Source organism: Colletotrichum siamense, assembly GCF_013390195.1.
Source record: "Colletotrichum siamense strain Cg363 chromosome Unknown KSG_Cg363_contig01, whole genome shotgun sequence".
Classification (NCBI taxonomy): domain Eukaryota; kingdom Fungi; phylum Ascomycota; class Sordariomycetes; order Glomerellales; family Glomerellaceae; genus Colletotrichum; species Colletotrichum siamense.
In genome coordinates, this window is record NW_023501014.1 from 4,727,217 (window position 1) to 4,747,266 (window position 20,050).

The 20,050-nt window shown below is 47.8% G+C and overlaps 4 protein-coding genes across 4 annotated transcripts; 1 reads left to right on the forward strand and 3 right to left on the reverse strand.

Moving 5' to 3' along the window:
* Positions 1–236: 236 nt before the first annotated feature.
* On the reverse strand, positions 237–1,067 carry CGCS363_v001173 (uncharacterized protein; the record flags this gene model as incomplete). Its single annotated transcript, XM_036633022.1, has 1 exon — positions 237–1,067. The coding sequence occupies one exon, from the start codon at positions 1,065–1,067 to the stop codon at positions 237–239; it is 831 nt and encodes a 276-aa protein (XP_036502840.1).
* Positions 1,068–2,192: 1,125 nt separating this feature from the next.
* On the forward strand, positions 2,193–3,366 carry CSU1 (E3 ubiquitin-protein ligase CSU1; the record flags this gene model as incomplete). Its single annotated transcript, XM_036633023.1, has 3 exons — positions 2,193–2,202; positions 2,259–2,782; positions 2,842–3,366. 3 exons carry the CDS (start codon positions 2,193–2,195, stop codon positions 3,364–3,366), a joined length of 1,059 nt encoding a protein of 352 aa, XP_036502843.1.
* Positions 3,367–3,537: 171 nt separating this feature from the next.
* On the reverse strand, positions 3,538–4,641 carry ANT1-1 (Peroxisomal adenine nucleotide transporter 1; the record flags this gene model as incomplete). The annotated part of the gene is made up of 1 exon (XM_036633024.1): positions 3,538–4,641. One exon carries the CDS (start codon positions 4,639–4,641, stop codon positions 3,538–3,540), a length of 1,104 nt encoding a protein of 367 aa, XP_036502842.1.
* Positions 4,642–5,600: 959 nt separating this feature from the next.
* On the reverse strand, positions 5,601–9,629 carry sgf73 (SAGA-associated factor 73; the record flags this gene model as incomplete). The annotated part of the gene is made up of 8 exons (XM_036633025.1): positions 5,601–5,607; positions 5,734–6,007; positions 6,072–6,248; positions 6,304–6,825; positions 6,891–7,022; positions 8,301–8,730; positions 8,780–8,920; positions 8,994–9,629. 8 exons carry the CDS (start codon positions 9,627–9,629, stop codon positions 5,601–5,603), a joined length of 2,319 nt encoding a protein of 772 aa, XP_036502845.1.
* Between the last annotated feature and the right edge of the window lie 10,421 nt (positions 9,630–20,050).

Genomic DNA, 20,050 nt, shown 5'->3' on the forward strand with positions numbered 1-20,050 from the left:
GTTATACAGGCAAAATTGATATGTATACGTAGCTACCGACGAAAACAATGGACGACGGTATATTTTTTGTGTTCTGGTGCGCTTGTGGCTAACCTTTTGGCAATCTTGTTGGCTACAATCATGGATTTGATGATTGACCATCATATGACGACACGATTAAGATCTATTGCGCGCGAACGCACGATGAAAATTTGGATTGCTTGCTGATGTTCAATATTGGCAGCAAATCCTCCCTTTTATAGTTCGATATCGTCAAATATATGCTCTGTCCCATCAAAGTTGACGAACGAATGGCGGAAATGGCCCTCGATCTGGGGTAGACGATACCCAATCTCCATAGCGCAGTCACGTAGATATTCCATGAAATCCCGAGTGTCATTCTCATCGTTGTTCCACTTCGAATACGTCTTCCTGATGTATCGCTTTAGATCGCCGAAGTACTCTTCGATGGGGTTGAAGTCTGGTGAATACGGAGGCAGAAACTCGAGATGGACACCTGATACCCGGCATAAACCCTCGATTTCAGGTATACGATGGCAGGAGAGGTTATCCATAACGATGACAGAGTTTGGCTCTGGAAAACGCCCACATTTCGGGATAAGGCACTCCTGTAGCCAACGAAAGAACCCATCGCCGTCAGTCGTACCATAATACGTAGTCAAGTGTAGGATACCGCTCAACGTGAGGGCTGGCAGGATCTGTACGCGAGAGTTCTGAAACCGATCAATCTCTGCAGTTCGAAACGCAGCAAGCCCTTTCGGCGCCCATCCAGTCCTCCGTATCCCAGTATCCTTATTGACGCCGGATTCGTCGACGAATACCAGCTGGTCGGGGCGATATCGTCGTATACGGTACAAGTACTCGTATCGTAGTTCGTCACTTCGCTGAGCAGCAATAATCTTGGACTTCTTGTTCGTCCAGCCAGCTGAGTTTAACTGTCGACTGATTGCAGAACGACTGATCTGGATCTCGAAGGCTTCAAATAGGAAATCTTGCATCTCTTCAAGAGATAGATCGCTGCGGTACTGCAGTAGTTCAAGAAGCTCTGTACGATGCCATATTTCCATCTTTTGTCGACTCTGGCGGCACCTCTTATATCTCTGCACTTCGCCAGTGATATTACGTCGTGATCTATGTCGTCGAATCGTTCGTTCGGTACAGCCAACGATACTTGCCAGCTCGTGGGTCTTTTGGTCTTCGAATGGCAGTATCATCGCGATCGTCGATAGCTGTAGATTCGATATTCTGGGCGCCATTGTATCGTCGTCGTCGCCCGGCGTCTTTCTCGATGTATCTGATATAATAAACCACGGACATGTACTGACCAGCGGCAAACTGTAAGTAACAGGGCACAATCTATACAGCAGTAGACTCTTGCTCAATATCGTGAACAAGCTGAGCTATCAGGAGAGTCATTAATCCTGTTGACTGCCAAAGCATTTGCTCTGAAGAACCGTATCAAGCCCCTTGGTATGCTTATATATTACTCAGAGCCATACAAACCGTATGCTGAGTAGATATATAAAGTCATACAGCAGGTCTCTTCTTCTGTTCCTCAGCAAATGTCATCTTGATCTCTCATGACGAAAATAGACCTTTTGTTGGTCGAATGGTATGGGGATGAGGTGACTAGCTGGGTTGGCAATGCCTCGATGGGTAGATTGACTGCTACGGAAGCATGAAATACACACCTTATGTCTCTATCGTGTAGTTATACGTTTGAATACTACTGGGACTATAGTGATTGACGGCAATTGAGGTGTTGGTGATGACTTTGACGCGTTTTGCGTGCGATGCAGAGAAATGCGCGTCACAGCGTAAAATTGGCTTTTTTTCATGTTTTTGCATAAGCGGGGAAAAAAAAGGGGGGCGGACGCTGTCAACGCAACGGAGTGTATGATTTTATCCCGTCGTTCCATCGAGACATACCCCTGTCTGCTTTCTGTGCCCACTGTCGCGACACGGCTTCGTACCTTACCTACCATTCTACGGATACCGCCCCAGGAACTTCTTTGGGCACTGGGTAGCCAGGCACCTGGTTGAGCTTCTCGGAGTTTACTTCCACCTTTTGCCACATCACGTGTGTATACCTCAAGTTACCCCAGGAAAAATTGCAACATAGGCATTTCCGTCATCTCGAAAACCAAATATTTCGGGGGAAAGGCATCAAGAAACGGAATCGGACGGTAAACATGGCTCACAGTAGGCGCGACACCATGACCAAAATATATGCTCTGCCCGATACTGATGTTGACCAGGCAAGAGAAACACTTCGCGCAGTGTTTTCACCTCGCACGAACGTGACCTCGCCAAGGCTGCATGGACCTCTACGTCTGCCCGACTTAACAGAGATTCGTTCCTTCCCTTCGGCTCTTGTTACCTCTGCCTCGAGATCGCCAGGGACCCGGTTTCTTGCAGCCATGGCGATGTCTTTTGCAGAGAGTGCGCTGTTGCAAACCTTTTAGCCCAAAAGAAGGAGATCAAACGCCTAGAGCGTGCGCGAGAGAAGGCCGAGCAGGAGATTCACGAGGCTCTTGCTCGTAAAGATGCAGAAGCTCAGGAACGTGCCATCAAGGAGTTTGAGATGCTACAAGCAGGTTTGAACCCTGCGTTGTCTTCAAGAATCGCGGCGCCATCGTCTTCATCTTCGATACAGGCCGATTCTGGGTCTATCACGGCAAAGGTTGGCTCGAAAAGGAAATTTGTCTTGGATCAAGAAGAGCTGGAGAGAATAGCGGAGGATGATCGCACCAAAGCCAAGAAGTCAATTGAGTACGAAAAGGTCCAAATCTTGCCACAGACCATGATTTTCTCGTGCTGTTTTTTTTAACATTCTCTTAGGCCTCTAAGGAGTCTCTGCCGTCTTTCTGGACCCCTTCCCAGACTCCCGATGCCGAAGCAGCCCGAAAAGCAGCAATTGTCATAAAAAAGGCCAAAATCAATCCCGTCTGCCCCGCATCGCCCGATGACTCTCAACATCCCTACTCTCTCAAGAGCCTTATACAGCTGAACTTCAAAGAAGAAGCCGACACAGGTGCGGATGGAACGAGACGTATCTGCCCCTCCTGTCTCAAGACTCTTGGCAACGCTTCGCGACCACAGCTTGCGGAGAGTTGTGGCCATGTAATATGTCGAGGCTGTGCGACCAAATTCATGGCTCCGGTCAAAGGCAACAATGCTGCGGAGCAGGAGCATGCCTGCTATGTCTGTGACGCAAGACTCGCGTCCAACGGCTCAAAGAGCAAGCCAAGACAATCAAAGCAAGAATTTCCTGGGCTCATTGAACTCAGGTCTGAGGGAACCGGCTTCTCTGCGCGCGGGGCGAACATGGTAGAGAAGACGGCTGTCGCCGCCTTTCAATGCTAGCGAGTAATAAAGACTTGAAGCTGATGACAGTATCGACTTGATGCAAGCAGGGCACGATGTATCATAAGAAGCCAGCTGTATCAGATCAAGAGCAACCCGGATTCTATTGTCATATGTGGCCATAGCCTCGGCGATGGCCCTGGACGGGGGCAAAGGGTGTGCTGTGGCCGCTCAAAGCAGCCTGAGGACCATCTGCCGAAGACGCTGCATCTGTGACCTCGCAGCAGGTGACTTACTTCGCAAGAAGATCACTATGAAAATGCCGAAACGGAGGACCAGTTTGTGAATGATGCCCTTGGATACCATGGTTAGCCCATGGCTAAAAAAGCTCTTCAGCACTTCGCCCTGGAGACCCGCATACAATGCGGTGATGCCCTCGGCTCTAGCGATAGAAATGACGAGAGCGAGAACGCTGTATTCGGCCATTCTCTCAAGCTTGCTTCGCCTATTTTCATTCGATCCGAAGGAAGCGGGACTTTGCGGGTCTTTCTCGAAACAGCTCCCCGCGCTATCAGTGCTTCTCCGAGGCGAAGAACCCCCGGAGCCTCGTATTTGTAACCTGGTCTTGGCGGTCTGTAGTGGATAGCTGATCGTGGTAGCAATGGCTTTGCTAGCGGCAGCGAAGAGAAACGTCGTCTGGGTGTTATGTGAAGCCTCGTCGGAATCGGGCTGGAGGGTCTTGGCCAACTTGTCGTTCAGGAAAAAAGTTATACTTGGGTTGATGGTCAGGAGAAGTGACGCTGAATACCCAGCCCAGAGCCCTCGAATACCATTCTCGGCGCGAATCGCTGCCATGATTCTCCAAATAGATAAAGTGTGCTCGTCGTCTTGATCTTCCATCATGGCCGAAGTCTGTTTTCTCGTAACGACGTTGGCAATGGGTGTTGTACAGGCTCTCGCGCAGGCGCCCGCCAGCGCACCGACAAGTAGCTGCTCGATAGCCGGCAGCTTGCTTCCGCGGGCGCGACGGCGCGTGTCTTTGAAGTATGCGTAAAAGAGGAAGAACAAGAAGGAGTCGGTAACCGACTTGAAGATATCCTGTGCAAGCCCCGTGTAAAGCGCCGAGACGCCTTCCTGCGTCACAACCGTCTTGAGCGCATCGAGGACACCACGGTACTGCTCCTTCTTGGATATGGAGTCTTCTCGCCTCAGCTGCCGCTGCACTTTAAGGCGCGTCGTAACGAGATCGAGAGGGTATACGGCCGCTGTGGAGAAGGCTGTACCTGTAGCACCGGCGAGGGCATGGCCGAAGGCCTCGAGAACGCCTGCGGGCATGGTGCGTGGGACAGCAGAAGGCGGGATCCGCAAGACGACGAGTAACTCAGCATGTGAGAAGATGAGTCTATCTCGACGTCGTGGATTAGAGTGTAGGCTCGGTGAACCCTGCACAAGCGATCGCGCGTTCGTGGTTCAGCTTGTTGCAAAAGATGCTATGCTGCGTCGTGCTTCTGAATCATTTCCTAAAAAGAAGCCAATGCGTGGAAACTGGCGGTGGAAGCCAAAAACTAGTAGATTGTTTTCGTATCTATCCTCAAGTAATCGAGTTCAGGTTGGAAGAGAAGCATGCATTGCCGAGGTCTCGTCGCGCTGAAGTGGCGGGTCGACCCATTAGCGCAAATCCGGGGTAGCTTAACGACGTCATTAGCGCGGTCGTTGTTGACGGCACTCACATGTGTGTAATCCTGTGGTTGGGAAGAGGCCCACTTTGCCATGTGATCGATCACTTCAAAGGTGGTTTCTCCCACCTTTGCTACAAAAGCGTCAAGTCTTCGTGTGAAACAAACTGCAATTCAGTCAGACTCAGTGAGGGTACGTAATTTAAAGACAAATTTGTAGGCGATGAGCAAATCCAGCGTGTGTCACAACACACATAAGAATCCATGTTCCTCGGTTCACCACGAGAAAATTTTCAAGACACTCTTTAGCTGAGTTCTTCGAGGTGGACCAGGTCATGCGCGCCCATCTATAACGCAGCTCCGATACTCAGTATCCACGCTCAATGCCTGATGTAAAGCTAGAGCCAGACGCTCAACGACCCAAACGCCACTGCCAAACGGCCCAAAGTTTCAGTCCTAGAGAATTGGTATACCGTGAAACCCAGACGCCTCCCTTCCCTTTCATGAAATGCACGAGTTCCTGAGCCAGTCCCCAAGCCGCGAAGCCAGTAACGCATCCGCAAGATGCCGAATGATTCGACATAGTCACACCAAACCGGGGCGTCCGTTTACCTGGTTTCAAGCCCTGCTTGTTACCGACTGCCTACGCTGTGGCTGCCCCTGCATGCTGAAACTTGACGATCTTCGAGAAGCGCCAAAATTGGCGACAGAAGTATCCGGCTCTCCTGGTGCGTCTTCTCCATCAACTGACCCTGAGTGGCCATCAGGCAGTTTTTGGGCACCTAAACCTACAACCTTGAAAATATTGGTTCGGCCACCGTTTGTGGCCATTTGCAGCTGCTCGTGAAGACGTGCGAGCTGGTATTGTCTCTTGATTGGGTTCAACACTGGTTGTGGCACCACGGGCTGCGGGTTCCAGTGCGCCAGCGCGCTCATGACGGCGGCTGTTTCCTCGTCGGAGTCCACAGGTCCCGCATTGGCTTCGTCCTCGTCCTCGAGCGGCGCGTTGGCATCGAGCGCAGCCTCTACAGATTAGATAAAAAGTAAGCAAATCGTCAGTTACATGTAGGGCCCGTTGGGTAGACTTACTCTGTTGCTTTGCCTGGTTCTTCTTCTGATATGCAGCAAGTAGCATGTCGTATGGTAAAGATCGTCCCGCCACTGCACGTTTCGCGCCCATGCTATGGCTCTTGCAGGTCAGTGATCTCGCGCATGGCTGACCATTTGGCAGCAGAACACCACACTGCCGCTCAACATCAACAGGTCCTTTGTAAGGTAAGTATGCCTGCCTTCAGGTGGCTGATATGTGGGCAATTCATACCTTTCGGTTTGGGGGCTTTGGGTTTCGGTTCCTCTTTTTTCTTTTTCTGTTTTGGCCCCTTATCCGCATCGCCATCCGCTTTGCGCTTTTTCCCCTTGCCCGCCTCTCCATCTGTCTTCTTGCCTGCGGCCTTTTTGGCGGTCTTGTTCCCGGTTGTCTTTTTTTCAGCGCCATCGTCATCACCGTCGCTGTCATCTTCACCCTTGCCGTCACCATCCTCGTCGGCCTTTCTGGCTTCCTCCTCTCTCGCGGCCTCTTTGGCTCGCTCGCGGGCTTCTCTCGCCTCCTTCTTCCTCTGAGCCTTCTCTTTCTTCAACCTTAGACACTGCGCAATGTGTGCCTTTGCGGCTGTCTTGAGAATGCTCTTCTTGCAATGTTTGCATTGTTGCAGATCAGGGCTGTCCTCGAGGGGTCGACCGGTCGCAAACGCTTCACGCGCGTTGTCGTCAAGGGGGTTGACTACCGGGCCTGGCGAGGCTACGGAGATTGATGCTGACTCGGAGTTCTTGGACTTTTTGTCATCTAGGAGTCATCTGCATGAGCTTCGTTGCCTGACAGGTGTTATGGTGGCGATAACTTCATCTTACCGTCGATGACGCTCCCTTCCCTCCAATTTCCGGGTTTGCTGTACTTCGGCGCGGGCTTCTTCAGCTTGATAGGTCCGTTGGATTGGTTCTTGGTGTCCTTTTTGGAGGCAACCTTGATCGTTTGCTCATCATCTGGATACGAGGCTTGAATTAGTACGTCTTCGCACTACGGGCGTAACACATAAGGCTCTTTACTCTTTTTCGATTCGGATACAGTCGCCATGATCACTGCTTTTCTGATGCAGGAGAGAGGCTAGGTTAGCGTGCTATGGGCGATGGAGTAGCTTTTGCCGATGGAGGTGGCGATGCGATGCGATGCGATGCGACGGGCTGGGTTGGGTGGCCTCGATGACGCGCGAGGGTGTTTTCGGAGTCCGGCGATGATAAACTCGGCCAGAAGCGTTACTTCATGGCAGCCAGTATGCGCCAGAACACCGAGGTTTCATTGGATGCGCCGTTGTCGTTCGCTGAGAAATGGTGTTGGATTGCACAGATGTGCGGATGATGGCAGTAGTCGACTGTCGTTGATTGATGCCTTGGCTGACCCTGGTGGACGGTAGGCAGGGTCACGCGTTGCGGCTGCAGGTCCCCGCAGTGGAAGCTCCCATAGGTTGTTCGACTCTGCTATCCGTGCCAATATCATCGGACAAATGACGTTCGCACTGTCTCGATATCAAAAGTCACGCGGCCTGATTGCTCGGCCCGTCGGGAGCGAGATAACCCAACAGCACTCAAGAATTCGAATGGTCTTTCACCAGGAAACAGCAAATTTTCCGTACCATTCGTCTCTTGATTCATTCGATTCCGATCCACATAACCAATGTATCGTATCCGGGTTTTGCCAGTAAAAAAAAAAAAAAGCCCTTTCTTGAATGCTCCAACACATCCAAATGTCTGATGCTCCCAAAATGATGGTATCACCTAGCCTCAAGTCCAGATCCCAATGCAGCACAGATATTCCTTTCAGCCCTCGCAATTTCGCAGATCATAAAAAATACCCTGTACGCCAATCGTGAAACCGTCCTTGAACTCATCACCAGTCGTCTGCGAGAATGCCTGCTGCCCCGGTCCTGTGCACCGTGTCTTCGTGGGCTCGCATGGCCTCCATCATCGATCGTGCATGTAGCATGCCCATGTCACTCCATATCGTCTGAATAACAGCCAGCGACCATTCCCAATATTCTTTTGGGACCCCAGGAGCGCAGCCTGCCACTTTTAGGTGAAACAGTAAAGCCGGCAGTCCTGCTGATCCAGCCCCCCCTCCTCCCGGACTCTCCACGGTTACCTGCGCCGTCTCGTCTAAAACAGGGTGTCGCCAATGTGTTGGAGCGCTGACTAAGGTGTCCTTCGCAAGCTTTCGTATGAGCTTGAGGAGCTTGTCGCGCGCAGCTGCTGACAGTAAGGACAAACTTGATACAGGATTCTGATTTGCCAAGTCGAGTAGGGTCTGGTTGACCAGTATTCGGGCCCATCGGTAGTAGTTCCATATGCGAGCAGTCCAGACATCATGATACTTGTGGTATTCACCCTGGAAGACTGCCTTCGGTGGCAAATGGGTCGCGTGGACGACACGATATTCCCATTCCCCCTTTAGCCCCGCCTCCCAAGCCGAAAGGTCAGCGTCCAATTCCAGGAGTTGCTGGATGACATTGGCCGTCTTGGGTTTGCCGTCGCTAACGACGTGATTGTTGATGAAAGAAGATATTTCTACAAAGCGGGCGATCAGGACTGCCAGATCGGTTGAAGGAAGATCAAAAGGCATCTGTAGTTGCGATCCGTAAGAAACCCAGTCGTAGAAGTCCGGAGGCATCGGCATTCCCGCTACGTGAAGAGGAATAAACTACGAAATTAGCATACCTCGAGCGTAGAGTGTGGGGTGAATGAATTACCATCGAGTAACATAACTGCAGTAGGGCTCTAAATCCACCAAAGGGCACGCTAGGCATCGGGCACCAACTCCTCATCAATGCAGCACCACCCATGACATGGGCATGAACAGTGCCTGTCGAATGGTGAGTTCCTTTGACAACCTTTTTAATCGTCAGTATTTGCGGTTCCTCAAGCATTGTCTCGCAAACGCTCTTCAGGGCACCAGCAGCCTACCTCGAACATCGCTAATGCCACGACGGCCCTCATAGTTACGTCAATACTTGGGGTGTGCGGCGGACGTATCAGCTTTCCAGTCTGACGTAGCGCAGACCCATACTTCTCCCGTGCCATCGACATCATTTCAATGTTTCCCGTCAGATTGTGCAGCCCGGCAAGCCCCACGGCGCACATAACATCTTGCAACGCTGGGTGCCATACCCAAGGTTCTGAGGCAAGATCTGAGGCCGATTTGACTTCATCTGGATGTCCTACGAGGTATCGATTGACGTAAAATTGCAGGCCTTGTTCCTCCAGGGTAGGACCAACGCGAATAGTCAAAGGACTCGTCTCCCGGACTGGTTCTTGTTTGACAATCGGTAACACCATCGGAGACACCGAGCCCGGGGAGTGGTGGCTCGAAGATGGGGAGACGGAGGCGGAAACTGGTGAGGCTGAAGCCTTTCCTGACCGTGATGCATTTCCGCCGCTAGTCGGTGTGCTCTTTCGGCTGTAAGCTGGAGACGACGATGGCGGAGTCGGAGCAGTCGACGTGGACAATATAGCAGATCCGTTCTCGTTTTCGGAGCCCTCGGGGACGCCCCACTGCGCGTGAGCTTTCTTGATCACCTTTTTTGACTCGTCTCTAAACATGAGAGAGAGTTGATCTCGGTAGCCAGGGCATTTCTTGCCCACACGAATACATTGTGAGCATTCGGGCTTCACTTTATCGCACTGAAAGGGGTTCTTGTCAGTCACGATACAGCTCGCACCTGTCTGTATGAAGCACTCATCTATTCTCAACGTCTGAAAGAGGGGGGCGGCAGTAGGCTTGGAGATAGCGAACGTGCCGAGGGTGGGACGGGGCGACGCGACTGACCTTGATACGGCGAGTCCGACAGTTTTGGCAACCTTGAGAGGCCTTGCCGCAGTATACCATTCTTGCGGCGGAGAGGCTTTGCAGGCCACGGACGTCAATATCAGTTCCTAGAGAGTCTGGTGCTGATGGCGGCGTTGATGGTGATTCGGTACGAACTGGAGCGGGCTAGGACGACTGGCCCATCACGCGGGGAGAAAGGCAGCACTATGCCACCCTGATGTCGAGCAATAGACCCCGCGACGGTGACAATTTGGGCGGGAACGAGAGACGGTGGCAACGAGGCCGGCGGATGAGTGTCTCGATCGAGTCCAGCGGTCGAGTTGCGTGTGACAAGGTCGAGGTGAGAAGTGACGAGAGGTGGGAGAAAAAGAAGGATCCGCAGCAGTTCCCTATGAGGAGACAGAGAATGACACACAAGGCAAGGTTAAGAGAGAAGTTTAGTCTGCGGAAGACAAGACAAGGCAAGGCAAGGCAAGGCAAGGCAAGGCAAGGCAAGGCAAGGCAAGGTAAGGTAAGGTAAGGTAAGGTAAGGTAAGGTAAGGTAAGGCAAGGTAGGGTATGGTACAGTTCGGTACGAACAGTGTTGTAATTAGCTGCTGGGTGATGGTGCGGAGAGGATTGTCAGCCAAGTCCAGGTTTAGGAGCTGTCCCAGAGTTCCAAGCCGCACTGCACTCTGCGCGGGGCTCCAATCCCAAGTCCCAAGTCCTAGGGTATGATCTTCTCCCCAGTACTAGGCTCTAGTACGAGGCACCTCTAGTATAGGGTTATTCTCTAACATAACAGAAACCTAGAAAAACCTTATTTTTATACGCTTAACCTTTCTAAGCACTAATTTATTACTAATAGTAAGGGGACCCTAATATAATACTTTAGTAGTAAAGTTATATAAAAAATAATTATATACTTCTTTCTTTAGTATATAGTACTTAAATTTTCTACTATTTAAAGCCTTTTTACTATATAAAAAGCTTAGCTTATAGAGAAGGTACTTTTTAACCTTCTCTATAAGTTAGACTTTAATATATAGTATAACTAAAAGTAATTAGACCTCTCTAATAGTAGAATTAATACCTCTACTATGCTTTTTAATAATAATAAAGCTATAAATAAAGCTATAGATATAGTGATTTAAAGTATTTATATTACTTTAACTTAATAAGAGTAGTTATTAGCTAATTATTAAAGAACTATTAATAAGGGTAGCTCTATAGAGGTATATAAGTATATAAGAGGATTACTAATAAAGTTACCTTACTACTTCTTTAAGATATTCTATATAAATAAGTAGTAGTTTAATATATTTATTTAATAGCTAAATAAGTATACTAATTTATAGAATTCTTAATATATAATTATAGAATAAAAACTATTAATATTCCTATATATCTTAAGCTAAAGCTGCTCTTAGTATATTACTACTTATATATTTAAAGTTAACTAAAGTATAGTATTATAGTATATTAACTTCCTACTTACTACTTATATTAAACTATATAAAGTATATATTTAACTTATAGTAGAAGGAGAGATCTTATTAGAGATTAAAGGGGACTTTAAGTAAGAGGCTTTTTTAAGCTATATTAGCGCTATTAATAGCACTTTAATTTATATTTTTATATTAGAAAAAAAGCAGAAGACTTAGCGTTATTAGAAGGGCTTTATAAGCTAAAACGTCTTTATAGTAGTAAGGTTTAATAGTAGTTTTTTATATATACTTATTAATATAGAGGGGTTAATTTATAACTTAAAGCTAGTAATATTTATATATAACTAAAGGTTTATAGTACTAGAGGGTAGATATTTCCTTATTAATATTAGCTTTAGAAGTAAGAATAGCTTTAATATTTTATACTATAAGACTTATTACTATCTATAAGATTAGAAAGATATAGACTTACTATTAGTTATTACTTAGGAGCTATATAATCTTAAGTATAACTAGCTTTAAGTAATTATAGAGCAAGCTTTTAGTTATCTTAAAAAGAAGTTCTATATTATTTAAAGTTTAGCGCTAAAATATAGCTTAAAATAATAAACTACTATAATATATAATAATAGCGCTCTATAACTTTCTAATAATCTACTTTCTAATAAAAATAAAATTAATAAAAAGAGAAAGTTAAAATAATATTAATATTAATATACTATATTAATAGGTAGATAATTACTATATAAATAAGTTAGTAGTAGAGATTTATAAGTTTATAGTAGTAGAGATATAATTAAAATAGCTATAGTAAAAAAAGAAGTAGTAAGTAAAGTAATAAGTTAATATTAATTTTAGTAGAAGTAGGTTAATATTAAAATATATAATAAAAACACTCTTTTTTTAATATTAATATTATATAGTATATATATAAAAATTATATTAAAAAATATATCTCTTTTTACTTCTTTAGTATTTAGTTAATATATAATCTTTTAAGCTTATTATTACTTTCTATTTTATTTTAGAGAACTACTAGTAATATAATAGAGTTTTAAGGCTTTAATAATAGCTTTTTTATAACTACTATATATTATACTACTATTAACTTATTTTAAAAATTTACTTTAAAGTTAATAAGAGCTATATTAATTACTAGTTTACCCTCTATTATCTCCTCTAACTTTATTTATTTTCTCTCCCTTATAAATTAAATATTTTAACCTATATAAACTTAGCTCTTAGTGTTTATAATTATTTTATTATATTTTTATAATCTTAATATATTAAATAAGTATAGTAGTATTTATAATATTAAATATTAAAATAAAAGTATATAAGAAAGTATACTTAATATAAAGTAGCTACTTTATAGAGTTAAAGATATAAGTAAACTAAGTATATTATTAATAATATTATCCTCTTTATTAGTAAAGTTATTAACTTCCTCCTTATTACTACTCTTACTATTTTTATTACTTTTATTAATATTATCCTCTATATTAAAGTCTCTTATTTATATAAGATTATTTATAATATATATACTCTTATTAGTTCTTAAGCCTCTATTTTATATCTCTAAGTAAAGCTAAGGCTAACCTAACCTTATAGTCTATATTTATAATAACTTAAGGTTATTAGCTAAGAAAGCCTTCTTTTTATTATTATTATAGTATATTATATTAGTTATTATATTAAAGGTATTACTTAATTTTAGTATTATTTATACTTATAGAGAGAACCTCTTCTTTTTAGTATAAAACTTATTATATATATAATCTAATATTATAGTATAGTTAAAGATCTTTACGTTATTAAGGCTTTTTATAATCTCTACTTATATTAGCTTTAATACTTATAACTTATTAATATTTAGCTTTTTATTTTAGTAAGTATATAGAAATTCCTATATAAATATTAATATTTAATAAGGTAACTAATAAATCTATATACTTATACTTCTTAATTTCCTTACTTTTTTAAACTTAGCTATAAGTAGAGAGTTATTATTATTTATAGGGGATATTCCCTTTTACTTCTTTAATTATAGATTTAGTAGTTTAACTAAGAGTAGCTTAATCTCCTTAACTTCTTTATTATTAGAGTTAGAACTCTTATTAATAATAAGTATAATAATAATAATATTATCCTTAATCTTTAAACTTTTATTAGCTTACTAATTATTAATAGAAATACTTAGAGTTATTATAAAAAAGTATAACTTAGTAGTTTTTTAGTATATATAATAAGCTATAATATAAGTAAAAGATTATAATAAGTAGTAATTTAGTAAAATATAATAATAGTAGCTCTACTTAGGGGACCCTAGCTTTAAAGGTAGTAAGTATATCTTACACTAAATTTAGTTAAAATACTAACTTAGTAGTAAAAAAGGTACTTCTATTATAATTCTGAAATTATATAAGGGACGTAAGTTACTGTTAAAGTCACTTTTGCCTCGTACTAGAGGTGCCGCGTGCTAGTACTGGGGAGAAGATCACACCCCTAAAAAGAAAAGGGACGGGCGCACGAGAGGGGACCAGCAGGATGAGCATGAAGAGGGGGGGTGGGCGCGGGCGTGGAGGCTCCCGTCGCGGATCCAAATGACACTAGGACCGGGGAGGGGAGGGGGGACAAAGCAGCTGAGTCGTCAAGGGCTGCAAGACACGGGCGGGAGATGTCTAGACTCGACGGAAAGGAAAGACTCTGGGGTTTGGATATGTTGTCTCTGAGGGAAAGGCAGGAGGGCAGTGCTATGCAAGACAGGATGACTGCTAATTAGGCACAGGTTGGCTACCTGAGGTAATTCTTGGTGTGAAGGAATGCAGCTCCCGAGGAGGGATGTGCCCCCGACCAGTTGAAGTTGGCGATGCAGACGTCAGAGAATTGCCCAAGAGCCGTTGATACTCGAGACACCCGACGGTGAAGGTACAACTCGCCTACTAGGGGGGCGCACGATTGTTAGGTAGATACACTAGCGGCATGAGGTCGTCCTAGGTAGGTCCTGTGTCAGTGTTGTGTGTGTGTGTGTGTGTGAGTGTGGCTACAGCTCGGACTTGGGGAAAGCTCCGGCATTGAGTTGAGCAAGGGCACAGGGCGTCCCAAGGCACATACAACCTAGATACCTAGGTAAGGTACCTCACCTCGCAGCGGGATCCGTCAATGAATCCCGCCTACAAGGAGGGCAAGCACGCTTAGGTAAGGTTGACCGAGCCCTACCTATCAGAGAGTTTCATCTCAGAGATGGTTGACGTATTTACGTCAACATGTACAGAAACTTTACTGCGTATCTCTTCAATTCGGACTCGGAGACTGACAGGGCATGCGTGGAAGACATCAAGCATACTGCCGTACACACGCACTTCTGGAGCACTTTCCGCCCCTCTCTCATTGGGTATCTCCATCTCCGCTCAGCCCTCGGACCCGGGCTCCTAGTCCGCCATGAAGACACATGCTTGCGTGCCAAATATGCCCAACGTGGGCACGATCCAACCTTGAACCATCTCTATCCCAGTCCTTACTTGGTTCCTCTATCCACAGAGCCCGGAGCGTGAGTCCCAACCAAGCACCAAGGCCCGCTGCACTGGTACAATAAGCACGTATACCTATTACATAGAGTCCTGCACAAACAGGACAAACAGGACAAACAGTACAGAGTAGACACCGACACATGTCCACAGCCCTTTTTCCATTCACAAGGGCCAAGCCCGCGGCGTCGCAAGCAGGCAATGCCCTGCAAGAACACGGCAAGTTCCTAGCGCCGTGCCTAACGCGCAGCCAATCACGTCGATCTGCTGCATTACAAATGAAACTGTGGCGGATGGCAGCTCAGAGTGGCTGGGCTTGTCGCGCTCTTCGTAAGAAAACTCTACCTGAAGACTCTCGAGTAAAGACGAGACGTCAGCCCTGGTTCCCATCCTGCCGCATCTATGAATCCACGATCCCACCTAGGACACGTAACTAATCCCCGACTGCTGCCCGGGCAGCCTCCTCAACGTGCACCAGCCACACAGCCCAGGTACGGCAAGGCGATAGGCACAGCGACATCGCATCGCATCGCATCGCACCGCGCCGCACCGTGGCCAGAGTGGAGGTGGTCTTGCTACGGCACGCATACTTACTGCGTACGAATAGTGCGTGCTGAGTTAAGAGTTCAGGAGACTGATGAGAGGTGTGTCGATCGGGCTGCCTGCAGAGTGCATCATGCAGATGCAAGCATGCAAGCACAATACGGACAAGGCACAGGAAGTACATACATCCCATCCATACACACTGTACCTTCCGTCCTGCCAGTGGTGTGGTGGCATGTCCAAATACGCAGGACCTTGGAAATTGCCAGAACGTGAAATGTCACAGTACACTACTCTACGCTCTTCTCCCCTGGTCTGAGTCCTGACTGCATCGTTGGATGGCATCGCTGGGTCTGTGGGCCTCGATACTGGGGAGAGGGGCTCTTGTTCCAGGCACCGGGACACTGTCCGCTGCTCCGAAGCAAACGAAACGAACCACCCTGCCATCCCGATCCTGGCCAACGGTTATCGTACCCTGCCTCATTAATGTACGCAGTACATAGTCCTCCGTCCACACTCCACAGGCCCGTACTATGCAGTATGTAGTATGTGTTGCCAAGTGGGTTAATTAGCTGCCTATGTCTTGTCATGACTGCCGACCTTTACAACTTTGACTGACTCCCTCATCAACCGAAAGGCACGGGAACAACATGGGCAGTGGAGTTTGCCGTAATTTACCGTTATTTCATTCTTTCCTTCCCCCTTCCGTTGCAATCCCGCTTAGTACTGACCTGCGACGTTGTCTCTATCAATTGCCCGAACCCCAATCGACCACCAGGCCTCCGGTGCAACTCAGACTCTCTATCTCGTCTCATCTGCATAGCCAGCTACGTATTGTAGCACTTATACCCGATGTCCGGAGCCGACATGACGAGCAGCAGCCGTCCAGAGGTGACAACTCGACAAACCCTATTCCCCCCTCCCAGGCCCAAAGAAGCGGAGGTGGAGGAGCAGATCGACGCCGAGGCTGCCCAATAGGAAGTTACTCGGCACGAGACACCGCCGTAAGGGGGGCAACGCGAGATTTGAAGGAGTCAGTCTGTCCATACGGTACGCCCTCGTTCTCGTTTGCAATCTGCTCTTGACGAACATCTCCGTTACACCACTTTCGGCGAACAAGTTTCTTTCGAAATTCCTCCTTCCCTGGCAATATCTAGACTTCGTCCGATCCTATCAGAAGTAGTACCTGTGGCAGCAATTGAGGGCGCACACAGGACATCGATGATCGAAAAGCTTTTCTGTTTGACGTTTCCCGAGAGTTTCTCCGGGCCAAGCAAAGAACACCCCCGGCGAACCTATGCACCAGCATCCCCAAAGAGACCGCGGTACCACCTTCCCCTGCAGCCATGTCCTCCGAGCTGCCGTCGACATGTGAGGAACGGAGTTTCGGCGCAATCTGCATCCAGATACCTGAGTCTCTCCGACTAATGCCCAGGAATCGAGCATACTCAGTTCGACGTCGTTCCACAAGCAGGTTCTGCGAGCGGCAACGTCCGACGACTCTTATATGAAGAAGGAATCACTGTCAATCGTGGATGAGCTCCTTCTAGCACATCCTACGATTTAGCAGGCCCATACTACGACGTTGTGCCACCTTGAATAGCTTGCGACGAATCTATATCACACAGCTGCAGCGATGCGCATACATAGTACGTAGGCTGTCCGCGGCGTCTATCCGTACACAAACCCTAGCTCAGCCCACACGCGGTATATCTCATCCTTGATCGCCTCGTGACCCAAGCTTCTCCTTGTTCTCGTCAGTCTGTAGTGTCGGAAGCCAGAGACAGCATGTGCCATCAAGAAAGATCACTCACGGATGGAAAGTCTTGCCGTAATATGTAGGAACATACCACATGGAGTTTTGCGATATGATATTGTCGCGGGCAAATCGTAGCGATGGATCTTCCTGCTGGGCCCTGGCCATGTAGCAGATGGCAAGCAAACCCCAATCTCCGGAACTTTCGGCAGGACCGAGACAGGTATCTGGGTCTACAAAAGGAGATGGGGATGACAACGTCCTTGCGGACGCACAGTCGGAACCGGCGCCAGCGACGGTGGCATTCGGATCCGGGGTGGGGTCCGTCACGTTCGGATCGTTGTCCTTCCCACCCACCAAGAAGAACCACGTCTCGGTCCGGTTGTAAGCTGGCTCCGTCACATTGGGCTCGCAGAAGCGATGGCCATCGAATCTGGCATCATAATCAACAAAAACCACCTTGGGCACCGTGAACCTGGAGTTGACGTTGTCTATGGACTTCCTCAGTTTATCGTTGACTGCGAGGACCAGGTCGTTCATGCGCTTGCGGACACGGACTCGATCAAGTTTGGGGCCTTGTGACCACACACCCAGCGTGCAGTTGTCGCACTCATCAGTGTCGGCGTTGAAAAAACGCGCGTATCCGGTGACGGTGATGACGAACCAAGGGCGTTTCTCCCACTGGACCTTATCCAATATCTGCATGACGACCATCTCCAGACGCTGTTCAAAGGCGCTGCCCTCGATTTGCTCGGCCGCCTCATGTAGTGCCGTTTCGCATGTACCGGAGTAGAAGCTGTAGAAGCGAAAGATGCATGCGTTCATCACCTTGAAGAAGCCTAGATCGTTGCCTCCAATAGAAAGCAGCGCAAAGTCTGCATTGATCGAGGCGTTGAAGCTATCGATCTGACTGCGCTCGCCCCCCGCCACGATGTTACCAGTTGTAGAACCGGTGCAGGAAAGAAACTGGAAGGCTGTCGTATTGGGGCCTTGGCTTCCTGCTAGATCAGCGTAGATCAAGACAGGGTGTGCGTGCTCTCCGAGTCTACAATCAGTCTCCTTGCCATGTACGCCTGTCCCGATTCCCGCGCTGTAGGAGTCCCCAAACGCAACGAGGCCGGCTGTGCCGGGTGATACAGGGCGATTCACGAGGGGAACGACCTGGGTTGTGCCCGACAAGGACTCTGCGAGGCTTCAAGGTCAGTTAAGGACATGTCTCGTGGCAAATGAATTTCAACACGTGCCCTGGTGAGAAGTAATAACGTGCTGGTCTTCATCCAGACCTCCAGAGGACGGTGCTACATGGCCATTGATTGGCAGAGCCGCCCCGACTAGCAGGAAAATTCGATATGAGGAAAATAGAAGGACCATATCTCGATGCACACCGGAGAGCTGTGTGGCGGGAGAATGCTGGAATATGTACCGGAGATTCAGTACAGGTCCACGCGAGATTAGACCTGTCGCGATAACGGGTGCAGGAACTTGATTAACCCAGCCCATACCCGTCGGCTACGGCCATCCAAACGTGCACAGCGAGTTGGTGTCAGCATGGCGGCATGATATACCGCGCGGCTGACGCATCCGCACGTTTTTTGGGTTAGGCCAGTCGAGTACGTGGACCAACGCACGAGGGACATTCCGGAACGCTGGGAGGTCCACTTTATGTCGCCTTCAAACAGTGTACGGGCAAGTGGTCGATCCAGTTCTCGTGATGGGGAAGACCTGGAGGAATGGCACATCGCAAATTTTTGTCAAAGGCGTAACCACGCCATTCACCCACCGACCGACCATCTGCTTCACGGCAGGCAACTCCGACTCGGTGCCTACCTACTCCACTAGAACGCTGGGCATCCGGCCGGATTCAACGCCGAAGGTCCCGCACGTGACGAAATAGGGCGTTGGATACCCCGGGGATCTTCGACCTGGCTTTCCACCCTCACCGTCCCGCCTTGGCTGCAGGTCTGAGCACCGAAAGAGACGGGAAGAGCAACGCTGCTTGGGCTAAGGGCGTGGCATGGAAACACAGCTATGGCCTAATTATGGCGCTTGTGAAAGCGGTAACGTGAGTCTCCATGAAGAAGACCCTTATTTAGCGGCAGCCAAGCTTCGGGAGCGGGACAAACATGGTGCCCTTCTTGGCTTCTGCTGGTAGGCACCGAAAGCAAAGACGCAACGAATGCACAACTAGGTAGGTTGTCAAAGGTCCATCTTCCTAAGCTTCCTGCTGTCTCGAGCTGGTGCCGAATACTGCGGTAGTACTGCATACCTGCCATGTACATTACCTTACCTAAGGTAACCTACTCACCCGACCCATGACGTAATCGGTGCGCTATCTTGTTCACATCAGATTCTCCCTGAGCTCACCACCACGCTGGGATGCTGCTTCCTTCATCCCATGTAGCACGCGTGCCGCCCAACGTCATAGCTCTTCGAATTCCCCCAGACTGTCCCACTGTCCCACTTTCCCAGCCAACGATCGACCGATCCCACCTGTGCCCCTCATCCCTCCGTCCAGACGCAGGGCTATCTTGGCGGGATGATGGACAAGCGCGCAGGATGACGAACTACCACACCAATGCCTGTCCGCCCGTTGGCCAGGCCTTCATCCCCTTCCACATCGGGAGCCACGGCACTTCATCCGTTTGCGCCAGCCTTGACGTGACTTGCTTCAAGCGCTGCTCCCAGATGACAAAACAATCGCAACACGGCCTGCCTGCTTTTGCCCCCGGCCCTATCCCGTCAACCCTTCCCCTTCCAAACCCACACTGCCTTGCTTTAGGCTCGCCCCTCTGCTGCCGTGACGACGAATCCAAGGCCAGGATTCGACTGAAGAGCATCTAGACGACGACCGGACGTGGCTGCAACACTAGCCATGATGTGCCCACCGCTGCTCGTGTACTATGTACCTCACTTACACAGATGATGCCAAATATCAGGCAAGG